The 19,992-nt window shown below is 35.5% G+C and overlaps 1 protein-coding gene across 5 annotated transcripts; it reads left to right on the forward strand.

The window, feature by feature from the left end:
- The first annotated feature begins 1,137 nt into the window (after positions 1-1,137).
- On the forward strand, positions 1,138-18,928 carry LOC128204173 (tetraspanin-18-like). Of its 5 annotated transcripts, none has more exons than XM_052905545.1 (9): positions 1,138-1,293; positions 9,932-10,019; positions 10,386-10,494; positions 11,383-11,495; positions 12,409-12,483; positions 15,727-15,837; positions 16,131-16,340; positions 17,409-17,492; positions 18,474-18,928. In XM_052905545.1, exons 2-9 carry the CDS (start codon positions 9,951-9,953, stop codon positions 18,531-18,533), a joined length of 831 nt encoding a protein of 276 aa, XP_052761505.1. In that variant the 5' UTR covers positions 1,138-1,293; positions 9,932-9,950; the 3' UTR covers positions 18,534-18,928. The 5 variants fall into 5 exon arrangements, with proteins under 5 accessions (XP_052761505.1, XP_052761506.1, XP_052761507.1 ...); XM_052905546.1 differs by lacking the exon at positions 1,138-1,293 and adding an exon at positions 5,130-5,197; XM_052905547.1 differs by lacking the exon at positions 1,138-1,293 and adding an exon at positions 5,193-5,332.
- The last annotated feature ends 1,064 nt before the right edge of the window (positions 18,929-19,992 follow it).

A 19,992-nucleotide genomic window follows, 5' to 3' on the forward strand; every position in this document is an offset into this window, starting at 1 on the left:
GAAAATAGCTTTAAACCCAATCAAAAATACCCTTAAAATACATTGTATTGAAAATACTTCTTGACGTATGAAGTGAATAAAAATACGGCGCGTCATGACGTCAGTAAACATCATCGCAAGCACATTTTGATAAAAGTAATTTATTGTATGCTAGCAAAAATATCAATCATAGGTTGCGAGTCCGGATAGAAAATTCCGACCCTTGACAAGCCTAGTGACCTGGCAACGCAGGTTCCCTCGGGTCGGATTTATCTATCCGGACCGGAAAGACAAGACATATATATTATTAATCTTGCGACGTGGTAAGTTGAGTTTGATCCCTGTGCCTTTAAACAAGCTTAAAACATCTGTAACGTCACTATTATTTTTCCGGCTTGGTTTGGTGATCCCCTGTGCGTTGAGACAAGCTTTAATCATCTGTGACGTCACTATTATTTTCCGGCTTGGTTTGGTGATCCCCTGTGCGTTGAGACAAGCTTTAAACATCTGTGACGTCACGTCTATTTTCCGGCGTGGTTTGGTGATCCCCTGTGCCTAGAGACAAGCTTTAAACATCTGTGACGTCACTTCGATCTTGTGGCCTTTTGTGGTGAGTTGAGTTTGATCCCTGTGTTAGCTAAAGGATTGACTGCTGGGCGCGGCGCTGTAGTTTCCATTGACATTTTAACGCCAACTTATCCTTATAAATTTCTATCCATCGTATTTAATGACTATTGTATTGTTAGGTAGGTGACATTAGGAACTTGATCTGGTTATTCTTAAACACACTCCAGCTGAATTAATGACCACTGGACTCATCGGTGGGGTTTCCATGGTATTATTTATCCTATGTAATATTAATGCTTACTTAAGCTTAAAACTATGTTTCTGATGGATTAATTAGTTGTATCAATAAAAGCTGATTTATTTCATTTTGATTGTTATACTCATTGCCAGTTTGTCATTCTGCGCATTATGAATACATGTCAGGTTAGTTGTATTTAATGTACACAGAAGTCATAAATAATCATAACAAATGACACATTCCACCTAGTAAACAGAACACTTAAATACTATGATAATAAACAAATAGAGCGTAGCGTACAGTGAACATATTATAACAATAATTATACACGTATGCCCTGGTTTATACAGGCGAGTGCCCCCTTTTATCGGTTCATACTAATATCATAAAGTAGCCATCACGAAGCTCAAGTTTCACGGGGGAAAAACATCCCACGCACACTGTGTTTAACGTTGGTTTGTGTAAAAAGACTGAAGGTGTGGTAACCTGTTTTTGGATACAATTGCAAGGTACCTTTTTAGTTTTACACGCGTATTTATAATTATAATGATATTTATAACTATGTCAAATTATTTAAATGCGACTGAGTTTAACATAAATTGTTGATCATGTATAAAGTATTGACAAATATCGTAATCTTCGTAATCAGTGTTTAAAGTTGATCAATAGCGCATTTAGATTTAAAGCGATTAGCCGGATAATGCACTTTAAAAATCAATTAAACAATTGTATGCCTGTCATGAAAAGCATGCTGTTGAAGTTTATTGAATGTTTAAAAGCTTTAGTTTTAAACCACTTGATTTAATGAATATCTATCAGGTCCAGGAAAATGCCAGTTTAACTAATTATCATTAATTTTACTGATTATTTATTGAAATGTTTGATTTTTCTTTTTAAAAAAAAATGCAAATTGGGAATAACAATTCCACAATATTTTGATATATTTAACGGAAATTCATCAAATGTTGTGTTATTTTGAATTTGGAGCTTATTTTTTCATTCTGAGAAACTTACTGAAACCCAACTGTTTTCAAATATAACCAGTGTGCAAAAAAAAAATGAAAATGTGCAAACAAGTGCATAGGTGTGATTTAAGGAAATTATACTTCAGTAGCCTTTGATATAATGTTGTTAGAAAGATAAGCACTCTATTTCGATAGCATAGTTTTGTCGAAAACTTACTGAAACCCAACTGTTTTCAAATATAACCAGTGTGCAAAAAAATGAAAATGTGCAAACAAGTGCATAGGTGTGATTTAAGGAAATTATACTTCAGTAGCCTTTGATATAATGTTGTTAGAAAGATAAGCACTCTATTTCGATAGCATACATACATACATATATATCTGTCTCAAACGAAACACTATAAAACAGCCAAACTCGAAAACAAAACAACTTAATGAGACATCAACATGGCATTTCAAACATTTTAACCCATTGTAGATACATCTAATACAAGCGGGTGATATTTACCCCACCTAGAGACTTGGTGCAAGTTTGCCCCCGAGGGTAAATTTAATCCCTGCGGGTATTTGCGTTTATATGCACATATTTTCCACCGGGTGTAAATCTCGTCATCAAAACGGCCTGTTAGTTATATTTAAGTTGTTTATAAAGGTATGCTGCTGATCAATCAATAAATAACCAGATAACTTACTTAACGTGTTTATTTCTACAGAAATGTAATATGAAACATTCTTTCTATTTAGTATTTAAGATACGTTTATTTTTGTAATCATGCTAGGTTATTTTTGTAATCAATGTTAGAGTACAGGCCAATGACCCTATTGAAAAAAGTTGAACCTAAATGTAGGCAACTCGTGGTAGTAACAGAAATAGGAGTAGCCTTACGTTGAGCCCTTGTAAACCAAACAAATATAGTTTATAGTTTAACCTGTGGTTATCTGGGTAATAGCCGCGATATTTTGGTCAACCAACCATTTACATTAATGGGAATAATGCGGTCGTGTGAGGAGACCTACGCTACGCAGATATGTTAACAATGTTGATGGTTGAATAGCGAGTTTTTATGTCAACTTTCCCATCGCCATTACAGGGATCAAGTGATTTCGATCTGAAATATAGCGGCTACACCCCAATATGACATCAGATCATATTATCCTATGAGATATTCGTATGTCAGTTTGGCAAAGATATGAGGATGTATTGTTTTCATCACTGATAATGCATACCATAAAATGGGTGCAGATCATATAGAAAATAGTAATGTAAAGAACTGGTAAAATAAATGCAAAATGAATGCCTTCAGACTTTGTTCAATTGATTCTTTAGTGTTTTAAAAAGATGTCATTGAAAGAGCTGTTCAATTTAGGTACATTTTAAGCGGTATTTCGGATGCCGGGAATTAGATTGGGTATGCACTTCTCGGAAAAACGAGGACGAGTCAGACATTTGTCACTAAGACAGAGCGAAATACCCCATAAATACGACGCATAGCGTAGTAGTGTATCGATTGGGTGTGGGTATCCTGCACCTATCATTAATCAATTGGGGTTATCCTGCACCTATCATTAATCAATTTGGGCTATCCTGCACCTATCATTAATCAATTTGGGGTATCCTGCACATATCATTTATCAATCGGGGGTATCCTGCACCTATCATTAATCAATCGGGGGTATCCTGCACCTATCATTAATCAATTTTGGGTATCCTGCACCTATCATTAATCAATTGGGGGTATCCTGCACCTATCATTAATCAATCGAGGGTATCCTGCACCTATCATTAATCAATTGGGGGTATCCTGCACCAATCATTAATCAATCGGGGGTATCCTGCACCTATCATTAATCAATCGGGGGTATCCTGCACCTATCATTAATCAATCGGGGGTATCCTGCACCTATCATTAATCAATTGGGGGTATCCTGCACCTATCATTAATCAATTGGGGGTATCCTGCACCTATCATTACTGCAGTGAACAATCTCTTTCAGAGCAGGGCTCTTATCTGTAGAATAACTCCCCTCGAATCGATTCAACATAATAAATTATTAATCATATTTTATTGGTACCTTATGTTTTAAAATCTTAGCATTGCTGGGGTGTCGTCGCATATTATCCTTCTTAACTCAGGAAGTCATTGAAACTTTATCCTCATTTTAAACATCCAATGCATCGTCACGTTCATGTTAATTCACCTTAGGTACAGAAGGGAGTGAAATATTCTAACAATGAAAATTAAATATGATATTTCTGCTATATATTCATATTATTTAGGCGGAAAAACAGCATTTACGCAAAGCCATGTTTCGCTCGACGGAATTACCGCATATATTTTTTAGAAAAAATGCCAGGCATATTTTTAAGCGACCGCTCCCATTTTTTCACAAATAATAATCGAAAAAAATCCAATGAAATGTTAAATCGAACAACGCAAAATCAGGTTATACTTAAAACACTCAGACAACTCCCTGAAGGTTAAAATAATTATCATGATAAATAATAAATTATGAATGAAAACAACGTTTCGTCTCGGTCGATCAGTTGGTACGCATAAATGTGCTCTGTTACTTGAATACTAGTATTGGATGAGATCTTAAAGTGACAGTGTTATTCGAAATCAATACATTCACATGTATAACAACCATCTATTTTGACTGATAAACCTTTTACTTCTTACTAAATAATGCATTTATGGTAAATATAAATTACTGATAACAAGGTTGTGACTATGTTTTTAAAAGCTAAAAACGCAAACATTAATTGATACTAAATATTTCTAATAAGATAACCAACTTTTTCGAAAATTAGAACGTTATTAGTCATTTTTGGAATGTTTATTGAACTTCAATTAAATTGATACATAAGTTGAACGGAAAATCTTGGTCTCACGATTTTATACATGTATACGATAAATGTGCATTTTTATTGAAAGGCAGTTCATATCAAAAACGGAGTAGCACCTGGTATAATCTCTAATCTTACTACATCCTATATATCCTTTTTTAACGGGGGCCATCCTCGGAGCGATCAAGTATAAAAAATGTGATGCCTCCATTCAGAAGCGTTACCAACTTGTATATCTGTCCTCTCCGATTTCTTTCAAGCAAGTTGGTTTTTACAATTATGTATATTATCATGATTACAAAACAAGCAGCTATATTATGTTATTAATGTATCGCGCACAAAGAACTAAATTGAATAATTTTTAAAACGGCACTGTTTACAATAAATTCATGTACTTATAAGTAGGAAATACACGATATCTATGACGACTGTGTCCCGTATGACTTTGTGTCAACGTTTATGACTAAATATCATACTTGAGGTGGGCTGGACTTATCTTATCATGTTGACGATTGCGAAACGAGAACTGCATCGATAGTATTAATACTACCGTTGGTTCATTACGCGGTACAGCCTTGAGTGAAATAGAATTTAATAGTGGTAATTACACACATATATAAAAACATATATATGTTATAACTTATTATTTAGAAAGGGACATTCAGTGTGGTTATAACCGAAATATATAAAGTGATATACTAGTTTATATATATATATATAAGATATTAAGTAAAGGTGAGTTCGTATTATATACTATATAACGTGTATTGTACATCCCGGGTTGAACAAAACATTTTCGGAACATTTTATGTTGATTTTTTTTGTATGTAACGCTTATTATCAGTGAAACGTTTCTAAGATATTTTTGAATGTCGGAATTTCCTATCCACACTTGACTTTCTAAATGACATGTTCGATTGATATTATACTTATTTATGGAATGTTTCGTTTATTCAAACAGTAAATACAAAATATATACAAACCAAGCAAAGTAACAAATACGTCAATATTTGATATAAATGGTATTTCTGTTTTCTAAATTGGAAAAAATGGGTCGATTTAATAATCGTTAAAACTAAACATGTATGGTCTTAAAGCTGCACTCTCACAGATTGAACGTTTTGACAACTTTTTTTATTTTTTGTCTTGGATCGAGCCAATTTTTGCGAAAATCCATGGAAAACGGTAATATAAGAGTGCTGACAAAAAATTGATCGCAGATTTTTATATTTAAGTTCAAAAATTAATGTTTTATGCATTTTTCTTAAACCGTTAGTAACGATTTAAGCCCTAAAACATTAATTTTCGAACGGAAATATGAAAATCACCGATCTGATCTTTTGCCAGCAATCTTTTATCACTGGATTGCAGATATTTACGCAAACATTTGCTCTTTCTAAGACAAAAAAATAAAAAAAGTTGTAAAAATGGTATATCTGTGAGAGTGCAGCTTTAAACGTTGTCTGGGGCCCAAAACGCATGAGCTCGAATCAATAAACTGTATAAGGAGTTTGTAGATGGAAAATATTATATAATCTCCCCTCATATCAGTAAATATTTACATTCATACAATTTAACACTAATACATATCATAGTTCAATGAGAAAGGCAACATGCTGTCTATACTTGCCATTCTAAGCTTATCTTTAGTTGCATTCCTCATTCAGCATAAAAAGTTTTATACTCTATCGATTTAAACGGTGAAATAATCTGTCTTAGTTAAACAACTCGAGCGAGATGGTGATTATAAAAGAAAACTTCTCCATCTCACATTACTTTTCTTTGTATGAAATAATCAGTAGTTTCTATGAAACCCGGATGTATTATGTTTACCCAAGGTCGGTCGATCTCGATGTAATAGGTGCGCGTGTGTGGGGCGGGGGGAAGGGGGGGGCAACCTCGTAAATCTTACAAGTTACATGAGAAAAAACATGATCATGCTGTTTTTTACGTACATGGAAGCAAGCATGTCTTAAATAGATATCAGATTGTTCTGGTTCCCAGTTTGTGGAGTAAGGACACTGCCTTGGTCGGCAACCACGGCACAAAATTCAGTTGTTTTTCATTATTACATAACGAAGCATAGCGTAGTAGTGTATCGGGTGGGACACTGCAAGCGGTGTCTCTTGCACCTATCATTACTGCAGTGAACTTACCGTTTCAGACCAAGATTCTTATCAGTAGAATCACTCCTCTCGAATTGATTCAACGAAATAAACTATTAATCATATTTTATCGGCACCGTATGTTTTAAAAATTTCCTGGTGAAAGCAATCCTGGTGTGCTATCGCATGTTTTCCTTCTTAATTCAGGAAGTCATTGAAACTTTATCCTCATTTTTATCATCCAATACATCGATAATTTCATGTTTGCTCAGAAGGAAATGACACATTCTAATTTTGTAATTTAAATATGATGTGTCTGCTTTATATATTCTTTGGGTAGAAATCAGCATTTACGCAAAGCCAAACTCATGTTTCGTTCGACAAATTTATCGCATACGTTTTTCAGAAAATGCAAAACATATTTTTAAGCGACATCTCCTAATTTTAACAAATAAAAATCAAAAACAATCCAATAAAAAAGAATTTAATCATAATACGCAAAAAACAGGTTATAGTAATATGACTCTTACAACTCCATCAAAGCTAAAATAGTTATTATGTTGAATGATAAATTATGTATGAAAACAACGTTTCGTCTCGTCCGATCAGTCGATACGCATAAATGTGCATAGTTATTTGTGTACTGGATAGGATCTTAATGAATACATTTAGAAATTTAATGCGTGATGTTGAATACTTGCTTCAATGTACAGATGATGGCCGTGTGCCATCAATAAGACAGCATTGTCTCTTTCGCTACGAGCGCTCGGGGACACCGGCAGAATGGCTTATGATTTTATCATTGCACGTTTCGTAAGACCTACTTTTTTCGAACACATATTTCTGAAAAGATATTTACCAACGTTTTCGAAAGTAAGAGATTTATAAGTCAGATTTTGGAATGTATATTAAATTTCAATTAATTGACAACATGGATATGATAATGAACTGGATCTCTTGGTCTCACAAAAGTTTTATATATATACGATAAGTGTGCCTACTTATTTTTTATTGAAACACAGTTGACACTAAAACGTGGTTACGCCTGGTACAATATAAATCCCTACGATCTTTATTTAACGGGGCCCATCCTCAAACCGATCAAGTTCAAATAAATGCGCAGCCACCGTTCAGAAGCCTAACTCACTTGCGGATATAGAGGGGGCTCAACCAGCGCGCACCGCCTCTAAAATTGTTGAGGTTTACATCTTTTATATCAATATCCGAGAAACAATATGAAAATAATGCACTTGAGTACAATATTTCAAACTAAAAGATCTCAGTCTTTCGTGGTGGATGAATTCAAACCCCAATAAACCCATTAGAAACATGGAGTGTTCGTATTCTTTGGGAAGCAAGCGTAAGTTTTAATGTGCGCCCTCTCTAACAAGCAATTCGAAAACCGCGCCTGAAACTAACTTGTATATTTGTTTTCTCCGATTTCATTAAAGCAAGTGTTTTGTTACAAATATGTATAATATAATTATTACAAAACGAGCAGCTATATCATGTTATCAGTAAATCACGGACTAAGAACTGAACTTCATAATTATGACAATTAATTCATTTACTTATAAATAGGTAATACACGATTTCTATGACGACTGTGTGCCGAATGACTTTGTGTCAAAGTTTATGACTAAATACCATACTTGAGGTAGGCGGGACTTATCTTATCATGTTGACGATTGCGAAATGAGAACTGCATCGATAAGTACTAACACTGCCGTTGATTCATTACGCTTTACAGCCTTGAGTGAAATAGAAATGAATCGAGGTTATTACACACATATATAAAGTCATATATACGTTAAAATTTATAATTTATAAGTGAAATTAAGTGTGGTCATTACAGACATATATCAAGTTATATATACGTTTTGATTAAAATTATATAAAGTGAAATTAAATGTGGTTATTGTCGACATTTTTAAAGTGGTATATACTTACAAATATATGATATATTAAGTACAGGTGAGTTGGTTATATTAGTTATTTACTAGTTGTTATGCATTCTGCACATTCCACTTTGAACAAGTCATTTTCGAAACATTTTATGTTGATTTGTTTTGTAGCTAAAGCATATCCGTTTTGCATTTACAATAAACTTCCTATAGTAAACAAATGAAATACAAAGGAATACGGTTCGGTTTACGGGGACTGTTGCTAAGCAGTTTCAAATAACAATTATACACATGCAAACAAAATAACCAACAAAGCATTCACGTGTTCGATAATGTTTCAGTTTGCTGTTTGAAATTAAATTAATAATTAAAGCGTAGAGCGTATGACAAATTACCATCATCTCTAAGACGACGGGGCCCTCGGGAACGTTTTATCAGCAATCCCACGATATATGCTCTAACCAGGGCGAGACTTTTAACATTACTGCAGTGAATCCTACTATATATGCTCTAACCAGGGCGAGACTTTTAACATTACTGCAGTGAATCCTACTATATATGCTCTCATGGCGAGACTTTTAACATTACTGCAGTGAATCCTACTATATATGCTCTAACCAGAGCGAGACTTTTAACATTACTGCAGTGAATGTCTACTACATGTAGATATGCTCTAACCAGGGCGAGACTTTTAACATTACTGCAGTGAATCCTACTATATATGCTCTAACCAGGGCGAACCTTTAAACATTACTGCAGTGAATCCTACTAAATATGCTCTGACAAGGGCGAGACCTTTAACATAACTGCAGTGAATAATACGATATATGCTCTAACCAGGGCGAGCCTTTTAACATAACTGCAGTGAATCATACGATAAATGCTCTAACCAGGGCGAGACTTTAAACATTTCTGCAGTGAATCACACGATATATGCTTTAACCAGGGCGATACTTTTAACATAACTGCAGTGAATCACATGATATATGCTTTAACCAGGGCGATACTTTAAAATTTTTGCAGTGAATCACACGATATATGCTTTAACCAGGGCGATACTTTTAACATTACTGCAGTGAATCACATGATATATGCTTTAACCAGGGCGATACTTTAAACATTTCTGCAGTGAATCACATGATATATGCTTTAACCAGGGCGATACTTTTAACATTACTGCAGTGAATGATACGTCATATATCCTCAAATCAGAACGTGCTTTTCAACATTACTGCAGTGTTGAAAAGCTCGCCAAAGACAACCTTGGTAATATGAAAAATTCACTAAAATTATATAAAATCTATGTATCTTTCTATTTTTTTTAGATTGAAATAGAAGGTCACCATGGTGGAACTTAGCTGCGGGAAATCATGTATGAAGTACATTCTGTTTGTGATCAACTTCATATTCTTTGTAAGTATTGTTGTCGATTATAAAAGTGATGATGATGATGATGATGATGATGATGATGATGATGATGATGATGATGATGATGATGATGTCGATGATGATGATGATGATGATGATGATGATGATGATGATGATGATGATGATGATGTCGATGATGATGATGATGATGATGATGATGATGATGATGATGATGATGATGATGATGATGATGATGATGATGATAAAAATACCCATTTAGGTAATGTAATTATTTCATTAACAGAATTGCACTTGGTCGGTGCTGTATCATCCGGCCTGTAATAACGGTCCAAACAAAGATGTTTACCAATATATAACAACCAACTAATCATTTCGTCCATCACAATACAGGTACTGGGTGCTGCGGCGTTCGGTTTGGGGATATGGGCTCTGGTGGACAAGAACAAGATGAATGTCCTCACCAAGGTCGGAGCAGCCGACTCAAACTTTGATGTCACAGGTAAGGCAACTAGAAATAAATGTTCTCCCCAATATCTCCAATTCACAGGTAGGGCAAATGCAGGTGAGTGTCCTCACCAAGGTCGTGCCAGTTGACTCCAACTTTGATGTCACTGGTAGGGTAACCGAAGAACAATGTTCTCACCAAAGTTAGGGCAGCCGACTCCAACTTTGATGCCACAGGTAGGTTGACTGCAGAACAATGTTCTCACTAAAGTCAGGACAGCCGACTCCAACTTTGATGTCACAGGTAGGGTGACTGCAGAATAATGTTCTCACCAAAGTCAGGACAGCCGACTTCAACTTTGATGTCACAGGTAGGTTGACTGCAGAACAATGTTCTCACCAAAGTTAAGGCAGCCGACTCCAACTTTGATGTCACAGGTAGGGTGACTGCAGAATAATGTTCTCACCAAAGTCAGGACAGCCGACTTCAACTTTGATGTCACAGGTAGGGTGACTGCAGAATAATGTTCTCACCAAAGTCAGGACAGCCGACTTCAACTTTGATGTCACAGGTAGGGTGACTGCAGAATAATGTTCTCACCATAGTCAGGACAGCCGACTCCAACTTTGATGTCACAGGTAGAGTGACTGCAGAATAATGTTCTCACCAAAGTCAGGACAGCCGACTCCAACTTTGATGTCACAGGTAGGGTGACTGCAGAATAATGTTCTCACCAAAGTCGGGCCAGTCGACCCTCATGTTGATGTCACAGGTAGTGTAATGGCAATTTCAGATGAGTGCTCTCACCAAGTTCGTGGCAGTCGACTTTAAAAAAAATATCATGTGCAATTTTAGCAAAGGATGTATACAATAATCGGCAATGGAAAGGGTCGTAACTTTTTCTTTGTTTAGTTACCCTTTATTTCTTTTTGCTTTGAATAGGTTTACTGGAATCCGCCGCCATTGTACTGCTGGTGGGTGGTGCATGTATTCTGGTGATCGGGTTCCTTGGATGTTGTGGCGCCTTTAAACAGAGTCAGTGCTTGCTCTGTCTGGTGAGTCAAAAAAGAACCATCCTCCTTTATTTTCAACAGTTCCACTCGTTGCTTTTAACTTCAAACATGTGCATGTTAATGCACGTGTTTAATTGTTTTTTAAAAATATCAAACTAAAAACGAAGACTTCTGTATTACACTTAAATCGGTCGATTTTTTCTTACAATACCAAGCAAATATTTTCGCTTTTCGTTTACAGTGTATATAATAAAAGTTATCAGTTGTACAAATGACAGCTCGATTAATAAAGAGTATGATTTGATCACGCATGACCTAGTTTAAGTATTTCGAATCCATGTATACCCTTCACGCTTCATTCTGTATTTTGGCTGTAAGCCATAATCAGTATCCACATTGAACATTCACTGTTTCCATTAAGTAGGGTTTTAGCTTGTTATGGAAGGGTACTGCACTTTGTGTTTTTTGTTAACACCTCTCTGCCCTCATTGAGAACCAGCAAGGCCACCCTTCTGCCCTCATGAAGTCTGAGCATTAGCAAACTTCTGCCTAAATGGCATATAATTCTTACGACTTCCATATGTGTCCTTTGTTTTGGTAGCTTAAAATTTGATAAATAAAGAAACATGCACACTTCATAAATATGTTAGGTGGCTAAAACCTAATGTCATTTCAATTAAACGCAATCCCTACAAATTCCTGTTGCGTGTAGCATTTTGTCCCTCTTCTACAACACCCTGCTCATCTACTGCAGCACCCTGTCCCTCTTCCTCAGCACCCAGTCTCTCTTCTGTAGCACCCTGTCCGTCTCCTGCAGCACCCTGTACCCTCTTCGGCAGCATCCTGTCCCTCTTTTGCAGCACCTTGCCCCTCTTCTGTCGCACCCTGTCCCTCTTCGGTAGCACGATGGCCTTCTTAAAACCTTGTTCAAAGCCCTAATACTGTATACTTTCAGTACGCTATCTGCCTTCTGCTGATCGTCATCATTGAGCTTGCTGCCATCGTTATTGCTGCTGTGTTTAGAGGAAAGGTATTATTAAAGTTGAGAAGACTACCATTTTAGCTCGACTATTCGAAGAATAGGTGGGCTATACTACTCGCCCCAGCGTCGGCGTCGGCGTCTGGTTAAAGTTTTAGGGCAAGTTGGGATTTTCACTAATAAGTCCAATACCCTACATTCAATTGACTTTATACTTCAGGCAGTTGTTCAGGGCCATCAAATGATGAGGTTAGATAACTCCATATTATTCTTTACACAGATTATGGCCCCTGATTGACTATGGAATTTAGGTTAAAGTTTTAGGGCAAGTTGGAATATTTATCAATAACTTCTATATCCTTTGTTCTAAAGTTTTAGGGCAAGTTGGGATTTTCACTTTAAACTCAAATACCATTCATTCAATTGACTTAATACTTCACACAGTTGTTCAGAGCCATCACATCTTGAGGTTAGATAACTCCATATTCTCTTTTATACAAATTATGGCCACTGATTGACTATGGAACTTAGGTTAAAGTTTTAAGGGAGGTTGGGATATTGTTTAATAACTTCTATACCCTTCATTTAATTGACTTAATACTTCACACAATTGTTCAGGACCATCACCCAATGAGGTTACATAACTCCATATCCTTAATACAAGTTATGGCCCCTGATTGACTTAGGTTAAAGTTTTAAGCAAGTAAAAGTTAAGGGCAAGTTGGGATTTTAATAAAAAAACTTCTATACCGTTCATTAAATGCACTTAATAAAATTCAAAATTATTTACGACCATCTTTCATCAAGAAACATAACTCCGTTTTAAGCCTAAATACAAATTATGGCCCTTGAATGTTTTTATTTATTTTTTTTAATTTCATTTGAAAGGCATATTTGTATATTCTTAACCACATTTTCATAATGGGAAATCAAGTTATTTGAATGACTTGCGTCATTGTTTGGGCGGGCTGGTGGGAGGGCAGCATCAAAGTCACCTTATGTATCGAATATTTTAGTTAGGTTTGACATAAAGAGACCAAACTTGGTATTATTACATCATAATTGTATTCTTAGTCAAAGCGGCGTAGTCGAGCGCGCTGTCTTACGACGGCTCTTGTTTCAGATATTCTTGAATATTCTAGTTTACCGTAAAAGAAATTAAGTAAACATTTGGCTGCATACATATTTTATTTTAGTTTTGCATACATAATTTATTTTAGTTTTGCATACATATTTTATTTTAGTTTTGCTTGCATAATTTATTTTAGTTTTTCGTACATATTTTTTAGCCAATCAAAACAGCCGTTACATCTTATAGTAATAGTTATCTCCCATAGTATAAATTTACGTTTTCTGTCCCAAAATCACCTCTGATAACACGAGCGGTACCCCCATATTTTTCCAAAGTCTCGACAAAGTACCCCGCTATAATACGTGGATTGTTATTTGTGTTGTAAATATTCAACCACATAACTTTTCTGGAGATTCCACATACAACCATGAATGCAGAGTCCGTACGGTTTCGATTTGTCATATCCATCGATATGCCAAATAAAATTTGGCCTCGGCACATAGTAGGACCTTCTGTTGAACCGTCTGGCAGTGCGATGCTCAACACCTGCAAAAAAATCAATACACTATATTCAGCTTGTAAAAGATTCACACACAAGAAGAGAACTAGATCAAAGCATTGCGATTCTGATGTGGCGATTGTTTTAACAGCTGTAACATAGGTTCTGCATATCGTCTTGATGTGTTTTACATTTGACACAAGGTGTATGAAAATCCTTCACGGGACTTAGGAGATAAGGAGCAGACATGAAATTCAAGTCTCAAACCTTTGACCTCGAGGTGTGACCCTACCCTTTAGCCGGCAAACCTCGCATACAAGTTCTGCACATTATCTGGATGTGGTGAACAACTGATCCAAGTTTCATAAAAATCCTTCAAAGCTTTAAGCATTTTTTCTAAACCAGTGGGATTATAAGGACCTAATTAGATCTTTTATTGTGCATTATTGTAATACACCAGTTATTTGTAACCACCACCCTCGCCCCCGGGGGAGTGCGGGTTAAAAAAGAATCGTGTTTTGACATTGCGCTGTTCCGGGGCATAAGGCAGGAATGTTATTAACTGCGTATCCCCCGCAGGGCGAAGATTTTACCAGAGGTCGGCTTGGTTTAAAGTCAATGCCCCCCCCCCCACCGCTATTCTCAGGGGGTGGGTTTAAGTGGTACATATTCATGAAATAAACTGATTGTATATGTTCAGCATTATCATTATCTTAATATACCAAGGCTTACCATCAGGGTCACAAATCCGCAAAATAGCAGCCACATCTTGCATGCGTGTTCTCAATCCACTTTCCAGACAGCGTTGTCGCATTATTCGATAACCATGGCTATTCTACTGGACCGCGCTCATGACAAAGTCAACAACCCTTCCAGAATCGCTGTAGTCTCTTCTGCTCAATGCTAACGATCTAAGTATTCTATGCAAATGATGCAAGCTTACGGAGATTCCGTGAAGTTCGTACAATACATGCATAATATCTCTATACCTTAGCCCTTCGCGAAAATATTGAGATATCAGTAAATCTCTTTCATCATCCATTTTGAACAAGGAAATGGCGTGATTTATACTATGGGAGATACCTATTACTATAAGATGTAACGGCTAAAACTGATTGGCTAAAACACAATCAAAATAAAATATGTATGCAAAACTAAAATAAAATATGTATGCAAAACTAAAATAAAATATGTACGAAAAACTAAAATAAAATATGTATGCAAAACTAAAATAAAATATGTATGCCAAACTAAAATAAAATATGTATGCAAAACTAAAAAAAAAAATGTACGAGAAACAAAAAAAATACGTATGAAAAACAAAAAAAATAAGTATGAAAAACAAACAAAAAATAAAAATGCAAATGTCACTTTTATGCCACCGTACAAAACACACACAAAACATGTTACCTTTTAAATTAATAATTTTACGGGGGTATGGACTATTACGTAATATTTGTAATACCATGTTTTTATTGTAACCTCTCTTTAAACATATTTTTATTTAAACAGTAGTAATAATGTGCTTAGTTTAAAATTATTGATATAAAAATGGCTTCTCTTGTTGTATCAATGGGACAAGCATGTTTTGTTATAATACGTTTAGAACTGGAAAAAAGTTGTCATGGAAACGATAAAATTGTAAACTTAGTTTAAAGTAGATTGACAAATAAGTACCTATTGATCGATGCTCCACCATGTTGACATCCATGTTGACCACCAGGTGACCACCGAAGTCAAGGGCTTCCTGAAGGACAACATAAAGACAACATACCAAGGCAAGGTGGATACAAACGAGGAATTCTCCATCGGCCTCGACTACGCCCAGGTTTATGTGAGTAGAGCTTGTATGACACTTTTATTGCACAAAAAAGAAAAGACTTTTTTCTTATTCGATGCATCATTTGCGTACAGGTGGTTTGGAAAAAATTGGGCACTGACTTATCAATTCATATGATCAGACGTATAAAACTTGTTTTGTTCACAAGAAAAAAAGCTCCATTTTTATTATATGCCTTGATAAAATTCTTTGTTTGGGATGGATAGAAGTCATTTTGACTAGGGCCTTAAAGATTGCAAGAATGCCTCCGAAACTTGTTTCAATTCACAATTTTACACACATGATAGTTTCAATGCTGCGGTATAGACGGATCGCAGGACTTCAACAACGCGACCAAATGGAACCGGACCGCGACCGACCCCTCCAAAGGTCCTATGGTTATCCCACCTACATGCTGTAAAATGAACTCCGACAAATTCCTGAAGGATCAAGTGGCTGAACTCGAAGACACGGACTGTCCATGGGTGCCAACCACTACCAACTCAAACCAAAATAAGGTAACTACAAGGGTTATCCTAAAGGTTCATTAAGAGATCTTCTTAATTGTTTGTCCGTTTGTCAATTAATTTAGGTTCTGTATTCGTAAAAATGTTAAGGTCATAGAATATGCTTGGCTTTGAGGCTTGCATCCTTCTAGAGTTTCTGTAACATTTGTTTTGTATTTCAAGATGTTAAAAAATATGTTGCTATGTAATTTCATCATTTCCATGAGTGCAATGAAGTTAGTTACGACCAGTTTACGACGTATTATGTCATTATGAACATACGACCTATCGTATTCTGGAGTAATTTTGCTTTGGAATAATGTCTTAGAACCTAGCAAACAACCATTTAGCTTATAGTAAAACAATTCGTTGTTGTATGGAAGGTATCCACTAATGTCTGACCTAGATTCGACATGTGGAGTTTGAAAACCAAAAACGATGTTTCCACCAGTTGCCAATGATATATGTCCGAATTCAAATGAATGCATTCATGTGTACTTCTCACGTTGGCTGTTTTAGCTCGTCCGTTTTTGGAAGATTACCGGCATTGTATTAGGATGACCTTTAAGATGTCTGTCCTCGTTGTGAAAAAACTTTAAACATAGCCATACCTCAAAAACCGTTCGAGATATTCCAATGAAACTTGATTTACTGATACAATACTCGCGTGTTCAGCTACGCCCATATCATTGGATTTATTAGCAGTCCCGTTTTACCCCTTTCGCGACTGAGGAAAAAATAGACGAACGTTTGCGTTCGCTCCGCGGGGTTCTTGTTGTGAGCCTAATATAGTTTAGGTACTGTAAAACTCGACCTATGTTTATGGATGTTTTACCGTAGAGCTTGTTCCAAAGATTCAATTGCATTACAACTTTGTGACAAAGGATGTTATTCGAATGACTTAATGTTTTTCGAAAGTCTTATACCTATGAACCATTGTTTTCGATCACAAAATGAGACTAAAACTGCTGTCTTCATATGTAAAATGTGTCTATGTTTCCGAATGATCTTTGTACTGCAATTTATTTTAGCATAAGAAGGACACCATTGTTTAAACTAAACTGGCTTTGTTATTTGCAGGCGTGCTGGGATTCCATAGAGAAGTATTTGAAGGACCGGATCTCAGTTGTTATTGGTATTGCTGCAGGAATCCTGGTTTTAGAGGTGGGATGTTCGTTACAGTTACAATATGTTTTTGGACAATTTAAGAATAGTAAATATGTATATGAGATAGGGTGATATGAATTCGTGTCTCACTAAAGTATTTAAAATCTGCAAACAAAGGTATTAAAAATAGTATGAATCTTTACATGTACAAATAACCGACAAAACTCTTTTGCGATATATTTCAACTATGATGTACAGTGTTAAAGGGATGTGTTCCGAGCGGATCCACGCTGATTTGATAACAAACATTGTGCCGATTGTTCACGACTTCATTACAGTTGACAAAGTTTCTAACAGCATTGTTGTTGACTTTAAAATTGAAACTATTTTGTGATATGATGCTTGTTTTAAAAGCACGCACAGGTGTTACAAGGTTAATTTTTCAAAACTCGGCATTTTTGTTGCCACCAAGGGAGATTACGGCGTATGAGGTTTACAAACATAAAGGAGATTGTAATAGGCCGTAATAGTACCGTGTAACCTTCATCTATTTTTTTATATCAATCGGAACACCTCGGCCTGTATCTATCTCGGAGATAGCCGAGTTGTTATGATTGAGTTGGTATTTGAAATCAAAATTTTCAAAATGATAAGTACGGCTTTTATAATTTAAGGTTTCATTATCAATTAAAGTGTAAAGTTTTATAAAACATACTAAACTTCATATTTTATCATGCAACGTCGAAACTATTCAAAGCATTGTTCTGCAATTTCTGAACTAGTCCCTAGGTTGGAATATTTCTAAAGTAATATCAAAAATAAAGTCGGCGCCCCGACAGAAGGGTGCTGACTAATAACAGTTGTCTCAAAACTTCTTAGATACATTGCAGATTTGAATTTCAACAACAATGAAATTAAATAAACAACGTTGTTAACTTGAACAAAGTCCTGAACAATCGGCCCATTATTGTTTTGAGTATCTTCTGTAAAGTATAATATACTATGTTTATCTTATGACACTAACCTCTTTGCTTTCAGTTGATCTGCGTCGTGTTTGCATGTTGCATTATCAGTGCCATCCGGAAGGATTCTGTGTAGACTGGTGAACCGTTTGCAGAGGAAATGGAACTTTAAGAACTTGTTTCTGTTTTGTGGAAATTACGATGAATAACTATTGCAAGGCAGGACAATTATGGAACTACAGATCTGACATTTTTAAACAAAACAAAAGGAAAATTGTTTCTGAAAGCCCATAAATGGTTTTACAAAGAGGAGAATTAATTAAGAACCATACAATATGCACGTTTATGAATTCTTTGTTACTAGAGTAACACTTAAATACCTCATACCAACAATTATTATTTGTATCAATTCAGAATTTAACCTTTGTTACTGTTTGTTTCTTCTCATATTTCATATCACTGTATCATCCTAGTTTTATTGGTATTGTTACTTTTATATTCACGACTTATGTAATAAAAATGTTAAACATTGTATAATCTTTGTTTATTACTTTTAGTTGTGTATATGCTGAAGAACGAAGGTTTTTTGGTGATGTTTGCATTTTTCTTTCAAACATGCTCAAAAACGGTTTACACCACGTGCAGCTATTTCAAACATCGAGCAATGTTACACTTTAACTGATTTATTTATTTAATTTTAGCATTTTCTGTTAACGCATGAACTGGGGCTTTTGTGAATTCATTGAAATTGTAAAAAACATGAGTGTTGTGTTTAGATGTATGTGTGTAATACACAGGGGGTCCCACGTGTTTGATGTTTTCCGAATTTTAAGTGGGGGAATGTGTGATGCGGAATAAAATGGCGGTGTTCGAAGAGATTTTGGTGTTCTTGGGGGATATTTTCACCTAGTAATTAAGTTTTATCACTTTTCTCGAAATACGATAACCCAGAGCCTCACGTGTAAGCTTCTCTCAGTTGTTTAACCTATGTTTCTAGATCCCTTAACAAAGAAGGTATAAGCTGAACGAGTGCTCGTTTACAAAGTGAAAATAGAACATTAAATTGCGTGACTTGAAACTGTGTTTTTAATAGTCAAAGTGCACCATTCGTGTACCTATTTTAGATATTTTTCATTGAATTTTTGCATATTTTGTTTTCCTTTTCGACGGCTAGTGCACTTACACAGGACCTATACGGCACACATTTTATGTTGGGCGAGGAAGTTTTATGCAGTTTTTGTGTGGTGCTGAATCAGAATAAGGGTGTATTAATAAAACATAAAAGTGCCCATGTAAGTGCACTAGCCGTCGAAAAGAAAAAGAAAATGCAAACATTCAATGAAAAATAGATATAATAGGTACAAGAATTAGTGCACTTTGACTAAAAACACAGTTTCAAGTCACGCAATTTTCTATTTTCACTTTGTAAATAAGCAATCGTTTAGCTTATACATTCATTTTTTTTTTTGTTAAGGCCTCTAGAAACATAGGTTAAAAACTGAGAGAAGCTTACATGACCTCCGGGTAGGCGTATTTATATTGCGATAAAAGTGATAAACTTAATTACCAGGTGAAAATATCTTCAAAACACCAAA

Source organism: Mya arenaria, chromosome 10, assembly GCF_026914265.1.
Source record: "Mya arenaria isolate MELC-2E11 chromosome 10, ASM2691426v1".
Classification (NCBI taxonomy): Eukaryota; Metazoa; Mollusca; class Bivalvia; order Myida; family Myidae; genus Mya; species Mya arenaria.

Bases quoted from the DNA above. Each gene is read 5' to 3' on its own strand.
- LOC128204173 (XM_052905545.1), top strand. From the start codon at position 9,951: ATGGTGGAACTTAGCTGCGGGAAATCATGTATGAAGTACATTCTGTTT. The intron at 10,020-10,385 runs GTAAGTATTGTT...ATCACAATACAG, and splicing joins TGATCAACTTCATATTCTTT to GTACTGGGTGCTGCGGCGTT. The intron at 15,838-16,130 runs GTGAGTAGAGCT...CACACATGATAG, and splicing joins TCGACTACGCCCAGGTTTAT to TTTCAATGCTGCGGTATAGA.